This window comes from Triticum urartu, chromosome 4A (genome assembly GCF_056163025.1).
Source record: "Triticum urartu cultivar PI428250 chromosome 4A, HENAU_Tu73, whole genome shotgun sequence".
NCBI lineage: Eukaryota > Viridiplantae > Streptophyta > Magnoliopsida > Poales > Poaceae > Triticum > Triticum urartu.
In genome coordinates, this window is record NC_141876.1 from 548,711,650 (window position 1) to 548,729,240 (window position 17,591).

The 17,591-nt window shown below is 44.0% G+C and overlaps 3 protein-coding genes across 3 annotated transcripts; 2 read left to right on the forward strand and 1 right to left on the reverse strand.

The window, feature by feature from the left end:
* Positions 1–1,010: 1,010 nt before the first annotated feature.
* LOC125554157 (expansin-A19-like) lies at positions 1,011–2,099 on the reverse strand. Its single transcript, XM_048717755.2, has 2 exons — positions 1,883–2,099; positions 1,011–1,750 (listed from the first exon to the last, which is right to left on the reverse strand). Exons 1-2 carry the CDS (start codon positions 2,037–2,039, stop codon positions 1,119–1,121), a joined length of 789 nt encoding a protein of 262 aa, XP_048573712.2. The 5' UTR covers positions 2,040–2,099; the 3' UTR covers positions 1,011–1,118.
* A 6,855-nt stretch (positions 2,100–8,954) lies between these two features.
* LOC125554156 (expansin-A19) lies at positions 8,955–10,074 on the forward strand. Its single transcript, XM_048717754.2, has 2 exons — positions 8,955–9,184; positions 9,317–10,074. Exons 1-2 carry the CDS (start codon positions 9,055–9,057, stop codon positions 9,946–9,948), a joined length of 762 nt encoding a protein of 253 aa, XP_048573711.1. The 5' UTR covers positions 8,955–9,054; the 3' UTR covers positions 9,949–10,074.
* A 6,058-nt stretch (positions 10,075–16,132) lies between these two features.
* On the forward strand, positions 16,133–17,318 carry LOC125554155 (protein TORNADO 2). Its single transcript, XM_048717752.2, has one exon. The coding sequence runs from the start codon at positions 16,384–16,386 to the stop codon at positions 17,197–17,199; it is 816 nt and encodes a 271-aa protein (XP_048573709.2). The 5' UTR covers positions 16,133–16,383; the 3' UTR covers positions 17,200–17,318.
* Positions 17,319–17,591: the final 273 nt, after the last annotated feature.

The window sequence follows — 17,591 nt, forward strand, 5'->3', positions numbered from 1 at the left end:
TCCTGATAGGCTTGGGAAAAACGAGGTAGATTGAAGGATTGTATAAAATCATCACTGCTAAACCTCCTTTGGTCACTTGTCAGAGGAAAATGGCCGAGTGGAGACGATCTTTGGTCACTTGTCAGAGGAAAATGCAAATTTTGAGAGGGACGACAGTGGCCCAAAGAGCCTTGGCCTAATGGATCTAGGGGCCATGGATAATTTTATAAGGCACATCTCCCTTGGAGATCAACCAAACATCCTGCTTACAATCTTCTCTTGAGGGTGAAGAGGTGAGATACTTCAAAACCCCAAATTCCTGATAGGCTTGGGAAAAACGAGGTAGAATGAAGGATTGTATAAAATCATCACTGCTTAAAACCTCCTTGGCTGAAACTAACATGCCTGTTGCATAAGAGAACAATATCTTAATCCTCTACTGCGAAGATACAACTAAGCCATCTATCCTCTATTGGTCAGACCAAAAAAGGACAGAGTACCCTTGGTTGAGTTCTACCAAAGAAATGGCCCCAAACTTGTCAAAAAAGGCTTGCAATATCTTTCCACCAAGAGGTGCCACACAAAGAAGTAGCATGTGGTACTCTACCATGATAGTAGCAATTCCATATCAGATGCACCCAAGAAATATCATGTTTGTTGTAGAATCTATGTGCATGCTTTAAAAGCATAGCCTCATTTTGAACCCCAATATAGAGAATACCAAAACCTCCCTTGTTTTTTGGGTCTGCAAACCAAATCCCATCCAGCCAAGGATGTTGCAGGTTCCTGTATGTTCTTCCTATATAAGCACTATCTCTGAATTCTCTGCAGTTGCTTAGTTTTTGCCGGGTGTATTTTCGAAAGCACCCGACAAAGATCTATTTCTCGAGTGCCCGCTGGAAAGCGCTTCACAAACACCCCGACACATAACAAAGAAGCATATTACCGTAGTGAATCCTTGAACATGTGAGGTTGCATATTTTTAAAGTTTAGTCTTCACTCTTTAGTGTTTTGCCACACGATCGGGACAGAACAGTTAAACAAAATGAATCAAAGAAACAATCATACGTATAGATGAGAAATTACATGTACATCAACACCACATCGACAATACTAGTAGTGTGCATTCTAGTGTTTGTCTAGTAGTCGAATTGGTGCCAGGTGGAGAAGGTTTGCCCGAACTGCCACCAGGCCGGCACGACATCCTGAAAGACGAGGTACTGGCCGCCGGTGGAGGTGATGGCGAAGCTGAGCGCCTGCCCGACTAGCCCCGAGAGGCAGTGCCAGTTGGCACCCCAGTTCCTGGACATGGGGATCCACGCGGTGTTGGTCCCTTTCACCGACATGCTCTTGATCGACCCGCTCCCGCCAATGTTGGCCACGAGCACCAGCTCGAAGTAGTTGAAGCCGTTGATGGTGAACCGCACGCCGCCCTGCCTCCAGCACTTGACCTGCTGGTAGAAGACGGGGATGATGCCGGCACGGTAGATGCCGATGTTCTCCCAGGAGGGCTGTGACATGTCGAAGTGGTGTCGAGGAGGGTTGCACCACCCGCCGTTGTCGCTGGGGAGATCCCAGTTGGGAGGGCAGAAGTTGCTGGCGGACACGGTGATGGACGTGCCGGGCTTGCACATATCCGACTTGCTGGTGTCGCAGATGATGACGTAGCATTGCCCGCACGATGCACCATCATTGAACAGCGCCGTGCTCAGCGCCACATTGTTGATCCCATACCCTGCAACGTAGAGGTTCTCGTACCCACACGCGCCACCTGGATATTGCACATGCAAACACATTCAGACACGCACACACGCAACGCATTGCATGCGTACCGTAATTTTAATATTGGAAAAGTTGATGGTGCCGGAGCAAGACATAATTTAGTCTTGATTAGCTAGCTTACCCATTGTGTCGGAGCCGTCGGCGCCGCCGTAGAAGGTGGCGGTGGCCGGGATCCAATCGGAATTGGCCGGCGCGAAGTAGAACGCGAGAACAGCGGCGAACAGCTGCAGGAAGCGCATCCCAGCTGCCATCTGTCTGCTCGAGAGTCCGAGAAACATGGAGAGATGATTGAGCTTCTCTCGCAGCTAGCTTATTTTGGTAGATATTGTGGCGATCGAGAGTGGATTTGGAGCTGAGGAATGATTGCCACAATGGTGGTGCTTAAATAGGATCTAGCTAGCGTATGAGATCGAGAGGAATGATTGTCATCTTAATTAACTAACATATGAGATCGCGGTTCCAACGATCGTATGGACGCAACCTCCACCGATAGACTTGGGCGCTCTAATCATTGAACGCAAGTCTGATCGGTATGTCGTTCCTTAATTAACTACATTCAAAATGATAGGTTAACTGAATACAACTAATTTGACATGCTTCCAGAGTCTAGTCTACTAAGTCTATAGCTTGTAGCAGCTAAAGCTAGCTCGCTTTTATACAATTAGAAATGATCAGCAACCGTTCAATTAAGGCATCGGGAGAGAACTTCTTCCTATACCATTGAGAGAAGATGCAACCGTTCAATTAAGGCATCAGTCGTATTTTACACCAGAGAAGAGAATATGCAACCGTTCAATTTTCTTTGCTACCTACATTTGAAACGTACAATTTTCAACTGGATAGGCAAGTAGCTGAAAGCGAAAGCCGGAGTACTTTTACATTAAAAACTGTTCTTTCGGTAGTGCTGGAATTCCCGCTAGCCAACACTAACTAAAACTGTATCTAACTGCAAGCCCAACTCCCTCCAAATCCTTGAAGTACGGCCTTCTAAACTAACTACCGGAGATCGAGGAAACCATTGAAGTAGTCAACATTTTTCTGAAAAGGAGGATTTCCCCGGGCCTCTGCATCAAAATAATACATGCGAACATTTTATTGATCTGAAGTTTCAAAACAAAGTCCCAAGTTCCAAAAAGCTCACGGAAGGAGCATGAAACAAATCAGTAAAAAAAGAACTGCCACAACCGGCGAAAAATAGGCCAAGATGACTAAACACATATTCTATTATTAGATCGCCATTCAAACCGGTTGTAGATAACTCGTGCTACCGTCTCCCACCGATTGCACCCAATATCCAAAAGCTCCCTCGAGTCCGCATGCGTGAGTAACTACCACGTACGGATCCAACATGCATTGCATACTCTTCTTTGCTTCTTGTTCAAGGTCAATCTACTACACAAACGTTAATTATTACTCCCGTTGTATCACAATATAAGACACTTTTTGGTCTAAATATTTTGATACGGAGGGAGTACTTGGTAGCCTAGTTGATTTATAGAAAACATGAATGATCACTTGATTAATATACATCTCTCTTCGATCGTTGTATTATATATGCAGGTTATTCTTTTCAGTTAGAACTTTGCTTCCCCCCCCCCCCCCCCCCCCCCGCGCGCGCGCGCGAAAAGTGCAACTTAAAGGTGGAGATTATAAGTTGCCCCTTCAAGCAAAACGAGTAATATAGTTATTTGTATCCAACTCAATCTATTTAATATGTTTGATCTACAAGCTAATATGGCGATAACCTCTTTAGTAACTTTATAATTCGTGTAAACTTTTAGGGGCAGGGGGTGTACCGAAGCAAAACTCTTTACTTGAAGGCCCCTTTGATTCAATGGGATTATTAAAGAATACTTGAATGCGTGTACACCTTACAAAGTTTCCTATGTGCTTTGCTTTAATTTTATGATCACAATTCGTGTACGAATTCTTTTGTTAAGATTCCTTTGTGTTAAATGTAATGAGAAAACTACTATTAACATCAACCTTTTGGAAATATTCATATGCTTCTCCTATCATGTGAAAGGAAGAGGCCATGTAGCTATAAGGCCGGACAGACTGTTTTAAGATCCAAAGATAACCGGTCCTACTCGAAGTATTGAATGATAAAAACATTGGCAGTAACAATTTAAGCTAGATTCACCACTTTATTCTTTTAGGACCAAAGAAACTGTACGGTGTATTATTCAGTTCTTTCTTGGAGTAACTAAAAGTACCAACTTTTGAATTTAATTGTCAAGTCTATATGTTGATGAACTATGGTGAACTTCAGTCGCCATCACCTTCTGACCGTATCGTGCATTTGGTAGACAACGACATCAACATTATAACAAAGTGTCGATCATTTTCATCTATGTATAGGACCATTGCCATGACAACTATATTTTTTGCCTCAGCATCTACACTATGAGCATTAAACATGTTAAGACATATTAAATACACATTCTTCCTGAAAAGGGGTTAACCTCGGCCTATTGCATAATTGTGATGCACACAACCACCGTTATTAAAAAGTAGTAGACATTCGAACCTGTCAAAAAAAAAGATGAAGACCACAATCGGTCTACAGTTTCATAGGCTTCCACCACATCTTCTAGAGGCGCGCGCAGAGTACCAATAATAACCATGGAAATCTCATCCTCAATCGATGTGATCCTTCGCGCTTGTGAGTTCTTCAATGTGCAATATGTCTGTGTTTGATCTGAGGGATTGTTCGAAGTCATCATGGCAAAGTGAGAGAAGGAACTAACAACTAATCCGTCGATGGCAGGTTTTAGTGAGGGAGGTGAGTCCTCATGGCATCATGACGATGAAATCAAGGACAAGCTCGCGGGCCGCAAGCTGCATGGGAAGAAGAAGTTGAGCTTGGTTTCTCAGGTTATTTAGAGGATCTTGTGAAGGATATTCATTGGCTTCCGCTCTTTATGGTTCATACGACTAAGCCCTTCAACTATGGTGCGATACCGAAATCTATGCGCATTGTTTGATCGCCGGCTTAGGATGTTGTTTTCAAGGTCTTTTATATAAAAGGCGCAGGGAGCGCCGAAATTTAAATTAATAAAGCCAACAAGGCCAGCATACATAGCATAGTTCAAGGGTTACAATCCAATCATAAGATAGACTAAGTTACATGCCATCTCAAAGATAGAGACCTAGAATACTAAAGGGAATTCCAATTCTTGAAGGGATCAAGCAAGGTTGTTTCTGTTGACGAAGTGGACATTCTTAAGCTCTCTTCACCGCTCGAGCCACCGCATTATCCTTTCTCTTTCCCAGAGGTGTCCACTACTGGAAAAATAAGGACCACTCGAATATGTAGTCAGTGGGGTGATTTCGAATAGTTAGTTAACAGCTAGTCCAAAGAGCCCACATAAGTACCGCAAACGCATGCCATAGAATCCTACGCAATTTACCCGTGATACCGGCAAGGAGGAGAAGAATCTCCTAGATGAACGAGTGTCCCAAGTGTAGAGAAACCTTCCCTAACACAACTCCATAATAATTTTGCTAGGATGCATTGGAACAAAATATGATCCATGTCTTCTGGGGCCCCACAAAGAGCACACGAACCATTGCCAGCTCCATCTCATTTTTGAGGTTGATGACCGAGGGGAGACGATCCTTGGCTGCTTGCCAGAGAAACATGCAAATTTTGAGAGGGGCTGCAATGGCCCAAAGAGCCTGGGTGTAACGGATCTAGAGACCATGAATAAGTTTAGCCTATGTAGATTTGACCGAGAAGCAACCCAATGCTTCAAGGCCCCAACAGATAGCAACCCGATCGTTCGAAAGCTGGACCTGACTAAGGTTAAGGAGCAAGGTGTCCCATGATGCTCTCTCCACATCGCTAAGATTTCTAAGGAAGGCTAGGTTGATCTGGTTGTATCGTAGCACATCCTTAACGAGGGTATCTAGGTTAGAAGCAATCGTGAATAGCTCTAGGTATTTGGTGTAAAGATGTGTATCATGAAGCCATTTAGTGAGGCAGAACTTGGTGTCGGACCTGTTGCCAATAGAGAACTGAGCAACTATGTTGAAAATCTCTTTGCATTTTTGGATCCCGTTCCAGAAATGAGAGCCCTATTTCTTCGAAGGTGAAAAAAGATGAATTTGGGAAGTATCTAGCATTTATGAGTTGAGTCCATAGACTAGATTCATTTTGAGAAATATTCCAAATCCACTTGATTAAAAGGGCGAGGTTCATTTTCTTTGAATTGATGATGCCAAGTCCTCCGCGGGCTTTCGTATTACAAATGTTCTCCCAACAAACCATGTAATAGTTTTTCTTGATTGTGTAAGCTTCTAGAAAAAACACGATCTAACTTTGTCAAATTGGCTATGCATCCTGCCACCCAAAGAGGAACATGCCCATAGCATAAGATGGAATTTATTTCCATTTAGTTTTCTTATGTAGGTTATCTTCACGAAATGTTGCAACCTTTTCCTTTTCTCAAATGTGTTCAAGTCAAACAAGGTAAATTTTCTCTTGCCCAAGATACTTCACATATATTTTGCCCTAGCCCACGATAGTTGAGAAAACATTTCTTTTTATTTTAAAATAAATTCTCAATTTAAACCCCTTTTTCTGCTTAGAAAAATCAAAGAAAATTCACTTGGTATCTCATGGTTATGTGTATACCAAATATGCAAAAGATGAGGTACCATAGTTCACTATTTTTCCTTGAATAATATTGAACTTCATGTCCTAGGCGTTCCAAAAATGGTTTCATAAATCTAGGCTTGGCCATGATGCTTGATACTTATTGGTGATCTTCTATGAATCATAGGACACCACCAGAAATCATCTTAGCCCGGAGTTCATCCATTTGACCCCTCTATAAGGTGAATGACAGTTCTGTCCAGAGTGGTGCAAGCACCATGTCAATGATGTGAGCCTTGGATTTTGCTCCCCATTCTTTCCCAGAATACCTAAAACCCCTAGAGACACATCAATGCCAAAACTGAACACCAGGATTGACCCAGAAATATTATTAAGTGTTAAGAAAATATTGTCTACTTGCATACACATTGATGGCTTGGTGTGTTTATCATGTTTTTTATGCTGCAATTCGAGTGTAATTCAAACAGCATAACCGAAAAGAATAACCCGCATACATAATACAACTATCGAAGAGAGATGTATATTATCAAATAATCATGCATGTTTTCTCTAAATCAATTAGGCTACCAAGTCAATAATAATCGATCTAGTCCCACATGCGCCTCGCAAACCCGATCTCGCACCATTCTATGCATGGCATTGACGGTCTGCTGGTCTTCCCGCATCACTTCGGCGCCGGGGCGGCGGCGGCCTCCTCCTTCCGTCGGAGTCGCAAAATAATCAGACAGGCAGTGCCCTGGTGATTTTTGCTTGAAGTCACTGTTCTACCTGTGATCAGTTCTCTTTGATCTAGCCATCGGCGAGTTCCGGACTTCTTCTTTGAAGGGAACCATTGACTTGTGTATATGGCGCTCTTTGGACACCCTAATTGCATAGGGGTCGGTCGTGTGCACTCGCAACATCAGCATAACCAGCTTTGCCAGGTATCGCGAAGCTCTATTATTGTTGACACCTTGGGACATGTCTGGGCCAAGATTTCCAAGGGATCGACACATGCGGAGAATGACATGGCTTGATTGGAGGACCTGCAAGTGGCGACGGCGGGGTCTTGGATGTGATGAAGACTTTGCTTCACAGATAATTGTTCAGACTTGGCTTGCGGGGTATGTTCCCGTCCAGACTGGGCACAAGTCTTGTGAGCCTGGTGGTACTTGACTTGTAGTAGTAGCCTTCGCAAGTGGGGGCGGCAGCATTGGAGGACTTCTTTGTTGGCGATGCTCCATTGAGCACCGAGTCGTAATTTCTAGGGTGAAAACCCAAGGTCCGGCTTTTTTTGGTTGTGCCTGGCAGTGACCTTGTTGAAGGCATCGTTTTGGGAAGATGGTCGTTCTCCAGGGTGAAAACCTACGATCTTTGATCGGGCAACGACAATGCTTGGGCAGTGTTTCCTTTCTGAAGGCGTTGCTTTTGGAGAACCTTCTTTTTAGTCCGGGTGTTGTCTTGGTGGTGATTAGAGTGCTGCTACTGCAGGTGATTGATCACCGTGGCAGGGTCTTTTTTTCTTTTTCTTTTTTTCTCTTTTGGCTGTGTGTATCCTAGATATTTTTACGCATCTTGTTGGTGCAGAGACTGGGTGTAATTGGTATATTCTTGATATTAATATATTCTTTAAAAAAAGTAATAATGTTGGTTTAGTCGTTTGGCCTCGAACAAGAAGCAAAACAAGAGGATGCAATGCATGCACATTATTTGACTACTTCAATGGTTAGCTTGATCGCCAATAGTTATTTTAGAAGGCGACATTCAGTTGCCGCGCTGCAAGTCTTTTTTTTAGAGAGAGAAAGGATCTGGAGGGAGTTGGGCTTGCAGTTAGAGACAGTTTTAGTTAGCGGTGGCTAGCGGGACATCCATCACTACCTAAAGAACAATTATGCTCCCTCCTTCCTGAATTACTTGTTTTAGTGTTAAGTAAAAAAATCCGGCTTTGGCTTTCAGCTACTTGTCCTTGTCCAATTGAAAATTGTACTGCCTGAATGTGGATAGTAGCAAAGAAAACTGAACGGTTGCATATATATTCTCTGGTCCAAAATACTACTGATACCTTAACTGAACGGTTGCATCTTCTCTCAATCAGTTTGTAAAAACAAGTTTTCTCACTGGACGCCTTAATTTCTGGTTCCTGATCATTTTTTTTTGCGGGTGTGATCATTTCTAATTAGCCAAGAAGAAAACATAAAACACCACAAAACGTACGTCAACCCTTTTCAAACAAGCCTCTTGCAGAAACATTTATGCGCACCGAACAAAGCGAGCCAGTTTTAGCTGCTAGTACTGCTATAGACTTATAGTATAGACCAGCCAAACTCTGGTACAGTCTCAAATTAGTCTTCAGTTAGCCTATCATTTTGAATGTATTTAATTAAGAAAAGCTCTATCGATGAGATATTCAGACCTACGGTCAATGATTAGAGCGCGCAAGTCCACTCTGTGGAGGTTGCATCCATACGATCGTTAGAACCGCGATCTCATATGGTAGTTCATTAACACGACAATCATTCCTCTCGATCTCATATGCTAGCTACATTCCTATTTAAGCACCAGTATAGTCGCAATCATTCCTCACCTCCATCCACTCTACTCGCCACATTATCTAGCAAGCTAGCGAGGTGCGAGAGAAGCTCAATCATCTATTCATTTCTCCCTGTTTCTGGGACTCTCCCTCGAGCAGAAAGATGGCAGCTGGGATGCGCTTCCTGCAGCTGTTCGCCGCCGTTCTCGCGTTCTGCTTCGCGCCGGCCAATTCCAACTGGATCCCGGCCACCGCCACCTTCTACGGCGGCGCCGACGGCTCCGACACAATGGGTAAGCTAGCTAATCAAGATTTAATCCCGCTTGCTCCGGCACCATCAATTTTCCCAATATTACATTTTATGGTACGCATACAATGCAATGCGTGTGTGCGTGTCTGAATGTGTTTGCATGTGCAATATCCAGGTGGCGCGTGTGGGTACGAGAATCTGTACGTTGCAGGGTACGGGATCAACAACGTGGCGCTGAGCACGGCGCTGTTCAATGACGGTGCATCGTGCGGACAGTGCTACGTCATCATCTGCGACACCAGCAAGTCGGATATGTGCAAGCCCGGCACGTCCATCACCGTGTCCGCCACCAACTTCTGCCCTCCCAACTGGGATCTTCCCAGCGACAATGGCGGGTGGTGCAATCCTCCCCGCCACCACTTCGACATGTCGCAGCCCGCCTGGGAGAACATCGGCATCTACCGTGCCGGCATCATCCCAGTCTTCTACCAGCAGGTCAAGTGCTGGAGGCAGGGCGGCGTGCGGTTCACCATCAATGGCTTCAACTACTTCGAGCTGGTGCTCGTGGCCAACATTGGCGGGAGCGGGTCGATCAAGAGCATGTCAGTGAAAGGGACCAACACCGCGTGGATCCCCATGTCCAGGAACTGGGGTGCGAATTGGCACTGCCTCTCGGGGCTCGTTGGGCAGGCGCTCAGCTTCGCCATAACCTCCACTGGCGGCCAATACCTCGTCTTCCAAGACGTCGTGCCGGCCTGGTGGCAATTCGGGCAAACCTTCTCCACCTGGCGCCAATTCGACTACTAGAACAAATACTACTAGTATTATCAACTCATTTCCAGACATATATGGACACTATTAGTATTGTAAGCGAGGTGTCGCTGTAAATGTAACATCTCTTCTATACGTATGATTATTTCTTTAATTCGTTTATTTTAACTGTTCATCCTCGGTCGAGTGGCAATACACTAAAGAACGAAGACTAAACTATAAAAATATGCAACCCCACATGTTCAATGATTTACTACGGGAAAATGTTTCTTTATGTGTCATAGTGTTTGTCAAGTGTTTTCCAATGGGAAATCGACAAATAGAGTCTTTGCCAAGTGCTTTCGAAAATGAGTAGCACGGTTGCAGGTTCACAAAGGGACCATGAATGAGGAGCTCTCCGATGGAGTGGCGGACAGCACAAAGGTTGTTGTCGCCGGCCTGGGTTCGAGTCTCCTCATTCTCCTATAAAAATAAGACAGGGGGCTTCTTCCCCTCGGTTCTCATTCTTTTACAAAGGGACCATGAATTAAAATATGAGAGAAATGCATGCGCTCCATGTACTAAAAAGGATCCCGCCCAGGTCTGAAGCAAAAAATTTCTTATATGAAGCACATCCCATGAAGGTGGACAGCGATACAGAATTATGTCGAAGTCCATGGGTCATAGAACGTTGACGATCGCCGCTAGACCGAGCCATTGACGCGCCGTTGTTATCGCTTCCCTAATAAAGCCGGACTGGCCTTGCCGATGACAATCAGAAAGTCTTCATATACGTGCCCCTAATGGCCAACTGCCTAGAGCCGCAGTTGCCGACATTGAATCTTTTTTGAAGCGATTGACCCCAGATCTCGCCATCACGCATGCATGACGAGAAACCCCAACCTTGTTATCCAAAGAAGACAACATAAATATACATTAGAACTTCGTCGACTTTGTCCAGATGGACGGACCCGAAGAGGATCAAAGCCCAGAAGACCAACTCAAAAAAAAAAAAACACTGCGATCCGCCCAAACGCCGCCGACTAAAAAACCCTAACCTAAACAATTAGCCGAGGCCGAGTCAACGTGATTCTTGTATGGCAAGGCCAACCATGGCCTACATCATGCTTGCCGTATTACTTCCATCAATGGAAGGTTGGCTCCGCATTGTCAAGCAACTTCATGTATCTCAACCAAAATACCCATGAAGTTATTATGATTATTTCCATGGGAAAAATATTTCCAACTTACCAGTTGGTCCTTGTGCGAGGGTTAGTGGTTTCACTATATTCTTCTGGCGCACATATGTATTTTGTGACATATTTTCCTCCATGTGTGTAATGTTGGACGAAGGGACATGCCTGTGCAACCGCTTCCTCAAACATGTCACCCCTGGTTCCTTCAGGAACAGTCCGGCTAGTACCAAAAGAGGACTCCATGACGGGCAAGACAAGAATATTAAGATGAAGGGATGATGGGCACCTACATACACCCTTATATAAATGCGCCTGCTCAAGACAAGAGTCATACTGAACATCTCACAAAGACCTAGACTTGATCATTAGTAGATCCAATCGGGGTACTCCACCCAGACCATCCACATAGAACTCACGCGAGTTGACATCTAACTCGTCGGGAGCACTATTTTCTCCTCCATTGTACCATCATCTTGATGTAATCCTATATAAGCAGGAGTATGGTGATTACTTGACTAGCGAAGGCTCAAACCTAGTTAAAACATGCGCCATGTGTCCATCTGGTAACCTAAAGTTATGTCCCACCACTAAACAGATATCCATGTGAAAATTGTATTGTTGTTAGGTACTTTGAGAAACACCCTCAATAGCTGGCACCGAGTGTGGGGACACTCGCGTTGATAGTGGACCAATGGAATCATGTTCCATGAGTACCACTATATACCTCGACCATTCAAGGAATGGTGAAATAAGATCCGGCCAAATGAGTCGCGGATCCAAATTTCCTTTCACTAACTAATCTTGTTTATTAGCTTCTCATCCCACATTGCAAAGATGTTTGGGATGGATATTTCTAAAAAAAGTAAAGCACACCATTTTCTTCCAACTCTTTTTATATGAATTGGTAAGCACTTGGAACATATTCTTCGCGATAAGAAACTTATGAGTCAAGACAAGTATGCCTTGATTAATTGCATTGAGGAGATATAATACATCATGTCAAGAGACATAAAAAAGGTTATGTATTGTAGTTTAGGAATACATAATTATATCCGGGGTCCCATCTAGTCCTACGTGCCAAGTCAACAAAATTCTATGCAAGTCAACAAAATTCCAAGCAAGTTTGCATGGTCAACAAGTCAAAGCAAAACAAGAAATCTATATCTATACCAATATAAAAAGACCCAAAGGAACAGATCCAACTGATCTCGGTCATCAAACTAAGTCAATACAATGACATAAACTGCTCCAATGACAAGCGTTCAACGTGTTTAACGTGTAATTAATATCATACCAAATATTGCATTAATCATATAATTAACACACAATTAATAGCATACCTAATATTCGCGTGCAATTAATATATTGCCTAAATATTAATGTGTGTTGCACGTGCGCTTTTACTAGTAAAGAGATAAAGTTGACTGAAGAGGCAAGTAAAAAAAAGGTCACAATCCCTCAATAGGCACATATAGCCAAAGTCCATTACGGCGGGGGCGAGAGAGGTGGCCCACCGTGGACCATGAACCATCTCCTTTTGGCTAGTCCATCGTGGACTAGTGGACCAAGTTTTACCTATGTACCCTTCCCACCTACCACCATCATGGGTAGTCTTGGTCATTTTTAAGTAACCCCTAACCTATAAACAACCCCCCCCCCCCACTCCCCCGAGGCATGTACACCATACACTCACTTGAATGAGATCAAAAGAAGACACTAGAGCTCCAAGATGTGTTCAGGGAGCCTAGGGTCAAGTCCGAGGAGGCACATATGACTTGGATCGTCATTGAGGAAGGGAAGTTTGGAGAGGGTGTTGGGGATTCACATACGAGTCATGCCAGTGCCAGATCCTCCCTGGTCTCCTTCCTAACATATTACTAGGTCGCGCTCCTTCGAGACAACTTGAACCTATTCAAAAAACATAAAAGTGTCAATCTTATTGGCGTACAACGACCTTCACTATATGGCCTCTTTGCACACCCTTGCTAATATCATTTGCATCGGGGTTACTACGGGTAACCCCTAATCACTCATTGCTTTCACTATAACAACATAGTGAATAATAGTTTCGCCATTTATCTCTGAGCATGCTATGTTAACAACAAAATTTATGTTTTTTGCATCAGGGAGTAAACAACTTTAATTTGGATATGAATTTTCAAATGATAGATACATATTGTTCAAAAGATGCATGGTTTCATGGCATTATGATGTAACACAACCTTCCTATTAGCTGGTCTAGTACTCCTTTATTGCAAAAGATATATGGAAAAAGTTGATCTGGCACTAACTCATGCATATCATGCTTGCCCAAATGTTCGTCATGGTTTAAGATTTAATGGAAATCTCTCGAAGAGTATCTAACTGAAATCTCCTATCGGTGCCAATTGGCTAAGTACTTGGAATCTCCTTCACTGCAAGAATTGTAATGCCCTAATTAATTTCATCATGGAGTAGTTGTGAGATTTGTAATTTTAGAACTTCACTATCCAAACTGTCTAGTTGATTACACAATTCCAATTAATAAATTTAGGATCCTAACAGTGATTACCCTAAAATTTGCGATCCTATCATATGGATTCCAATCAGATTCAGAACTGTGATTCTGACAAGAAGCATCTACAAACATGAGCTCATATTATATCCACAAAGGTGTTTATAAATGTTGGGTTAGACCCTAAAAAATGGGTTTATACTATATTAACATACCAAAATTCAAACAAATGTGGTCTTAGTTCACTTTTGAGGGCATTTAAGGCTGAACAATCACCGCCTTTTCTCAAATAAGTGTTGATACTATTCTAATGCTGAAATAGGAAGATCATGAGGTTGGAGGGACATATCCTTCCGACTCCAATAGGATTAGAAATACATGGTAATTTGGGTCAAAGAATGTTTCATAAAACAGACAAAACTAGCAATTTGACGACAAGGTTGGAATGGACAAATATTTTCCTCCAAAATAGGGTGCAAAAAATCTTTCAGAATTTTTCCTTCAGATTCCAGTCATGCGGATCAATCTATGTACGAACGTTTCCGAAGAATCCAAATCCTCAGCAAAATCGTATGCTTTTTTTTCTACAAAGGTGCCTAACTGCATTAATTGCTCAAGGATGAAACAAAAAACTAGAAATACTTTTCATCCATCAAAATTACCATAATAGCTTGGGGTATTTTTTTAACAAATGAGAAGTTGCTCGACAATGAGGACTCAGCCTTCCACAAATGGAAACAACACTATAAGTACAAGGAAGGCCATGGTTGGCCTCGCTATATAGCTAAAAGTAAGTACTTTGTTCAGTTTGGAGACCGTCTAGATTACTTACAACCATCTTTTTCCTATTTATGTGTTAACTTGAACGCTTTTACATATTTTATATTTATGATATGATGATAGAACAATTGCAAGAGAATTTACTACCTTTGTCAGTAGTAAAACGGGAGACAAGTCATGGGAACTGAAGTTCTAGTGCTGCTAATGCGCAACAAACATTCTAAAAACACTATGCATAAACATTGGAATATAATCTAGAATGCTACATACACATTCTTAACTCCGAGCATTAAGCATGTCAAGGGACACACAAAAAACGTATATTCTATGGTGAATAGTCGTTTCACATGTATGTTTGTCCATGTTACTATTTGCAACAAAGTTAGCTTCGATGCGTTGAGATATGGAAACGAATTTGGATATGAATTCTCATAGGATAGGTACTTCTTGTGCCAACGCTACCCAACATAGCAATATCAACTAGGATTGTATTATGTCCTCGTCAATTTTAAAAAGAATGATTCTAGTTCAGTTACAAGTATAAGCTGTATTTTTCAAAGTACAAGTTGCACTTTCAAGTCAATTAAAGTTCCACTTCCATGAATAAGCCGAGACTTAAAAAAGTACCGTTCCATGTAACCCAGCAAGACCTTAACTGTTAATTGAAATCTCGTATCGATGCGCGACCAACGCAAATGAGAATTAGACCTTAGTATTTAATGTGTCATCCCCTGCTTTTCATCGGTGAACCCTATATTCCACTTACGGTGCAAAGAATATAGGGCCAGGTGGCATAGGGCAATGGAGTGACCCATTTGGTAGATATGATCGTTTTTTTACTTGTTCCTGAACCTTGTCGGGTTGTCAGGTTAGCCAGCCCGACTCAAATTATTTTTTCGTTGCGATGCTGGTTTTAGCCAATAAAGAATGAATTGATTCTTATATCCCAACACATGAAAGGGGAATTTGCTTTTTTTAAGGCAAATAGGGGAATTTGCTATTTGGCTCTTAAGGCGCCAAATTCTAGCAAATCGGTGCAAATCAGACATAGCACACCCTCTTTCATTTGTTAGTTTCTATGGGCCGGCACATTGAGAGCACATTTCCTGTGAAGCTCCCAACTAGTTTTGGGAAGCTCCCTGTCATTTTTCCTTTTTTGTTTCTATTTTTGGGGGGTCTAGGTATTTTTTCGGCCATTTCATTTTTTGCTTTATTGTTCTTCTTTTTCTAACCGTGAATATTTTTCAATCCATGAACACTTTTCAAATTCATGGACCTTTTCAAATTCATGCTTTTTAGAAATTCATAAACTTTTTCAAATATAGGAACTTTTTTAAAATTCCCCAAATTTTCAAATTCCTGATTTAAAAAAAATCAAATTCATGAACCTTTTCAAACCCATGAACACATTTTTCCAAATTCATGAACTTTTTTGAAATTCATGAATCTCTTAAAACTATATTTATTTTCGAGTTTATGATTTTTTTACATGTTTTAACTTTTAATTTATAAACCACTGAATCAATTTTGCCCCCCTGGAAACGAGCAAACGGGGCGAGATAACTGTGAGGGCGAGGAATCCTTAATAGGCCGCGGCGCGCAGGCATCCACTCGAGCGCCAGCGCTGGCGCTGCGAAGAGACACCCCTCCCTCCAGGCCCCAGCAGGATGGACGTACGGGAGGGAATGAACTGCCAATGAAGCAAAGAATACCCAGCTATGAAGTGCAGCGTGCATATATGCTCCATGCACGCGCATACATTCCATCTAGGAGTACAAGCTATCTGATGCATGGTGCGCTGCCATCCTCCTTTTTTTTGTTACTTTTACTTAAAGCGAAAAAAAGCAGCAGAAAGAAATTTAATCTAAGCCATAGTCGTTGGAAGGAAGGAAGGACTTGCTACCACCGGCACCGGCACGTATCGCATCACAGCTTTGGCCGGCCGGCGGTGCAAGAGCTAAGCCCCATATAGCGAGATCAGGCGAGAGGCCGGCTAGCTAGGTCGTCGTCTGCCCCGGCGAAATGGCGCTCAACTACATGGGCGCCGCGGCCATCAACGCGGTGGCGGCCCTGCTGTCCATCCCGGTGATCGCGGCCGGCATCTGGCTCTCCACGCAGGCCGACAACGCCTGCGTCCAGATCCTCCAGTGGCCGCTCATCGGCCTCGGCGTCGCCGTCCTCGCCGTCGGCCTTGCGGGCTTCGTCGGCGCCTTCTGGCGCCTGCCCTGGCTCCTCCTCGCCTACATGGTCCTCATGCTGCTCCTCGTCGCCGCGCTCGCCTGCCTCGCCGTCTTCGTCTTCGTCGCCACCACCGGCACCTCCGGCCGCCCCGTGCCCAGCCGCGCCTTCCTCGAGTACGACCTCGCCGACTACTCCGGCTGGCTGCGCCGCCGCGTCGCCGACGAGCCGGGGAGGTGGGACGAGATCAAGACGTGCCTGGCCGCCACCGCGCCCGTCTGCTCCGAGCTCAACCAGACGTACGCCGCGCCGCAGGACTTCTTCGCCGCCTGGCTCACCCCGATGCAGTCCGGCTGCTGCAAGCCGCCGACGAGGTGCGGCTACACCTTCGTCAGCGCGACCAACTGGATCAGCCCGATCGACGGCGCCGCCGACCCCGACTGCGCCGCCTGGAGCAACGACCAGGACCGGCTCTGCTACTCCTGCGACTCATGCAAGGCCGGGCTGCTGCAGAACCTCCGCCGGGAGTGGCGCCGCGCGGACGTCGTCCTCGCCGTGACCGTCGTCGCCCTCCTTGCGGTCTACGCCATGGGCTGCTACGCGTTCCGCACCGCCAGGACGGACGAGCTCTTCCGCCGCTACCGGCAGGGCTACACGTAATTTAATTTATTTCTGGATCCAGCGTGTCACATTTCCTGAAAATTTACATACATTTGTAAGATGCATGTATGAGACTATGAGTTTGTCAACCAGATTTTCAGAAATCGTCCTTTAATTCACTAAGCTTACTCGGGGCTTCAATTTGAGATTTGGTCCACCATTTTGACTTGATCAATGCACCGTGTTTTGTGAAGTGACCTACTGGTGGGTGGACCTGTCGGTAATTGGCTAAGTCATTAACCCTCCTTAAGCCATTTCCTCTTCCTCCTCAACTACCTCACCCCTAACAAAATAATGGATTACCAGTATATAGTCTGTGCTTTCCTGTGAATATTTTGGATGTTTTTGGTGTGTTTATCGTAAAATTTGCATTAATTTTAAGAATGGAGTTG

Excerpts from the sequence above, each read along its gene's own strand:
- LOC125554157 (XM_048717755.2), bottom strand. The coding sequence starts at position 2,039 with ATGTTTCTCGGACTCTCGAGCAGACAGATGGCAGCTGGGATGCGCTTC. Across the intron at positions 1,751-1,882 it reads CGACGGCTCCGACACAATGG|GTGGCGCGTGTGGGTACGAG; the intron begins GTAAGCTAGCTA and ends TGCAATATCCAG.
- LOC125554156 (XM_048717754.2), top strand. The coding sequence starts at position 9,055 with ATGGCAGCTGGGATGCGCTTCCTGCAGCTGTTCGCCGCCGTTCTCGCG. Across the intron at positions 9,185-9,316 it reads CGACGGCTCCGACACAATGG|GTGGCGCGTGTGGGTACGAG; the intron begins GTAAGCTAGCTA and ends TGCAATATCCAG.
- LOC125554155 (XM_048717752.2), top strand. The coding sequence starts at position 16,384 with ATGGCGCTCAACTACATGGGCGCCGCGGCCATCAACGCGGTGGCGGCC.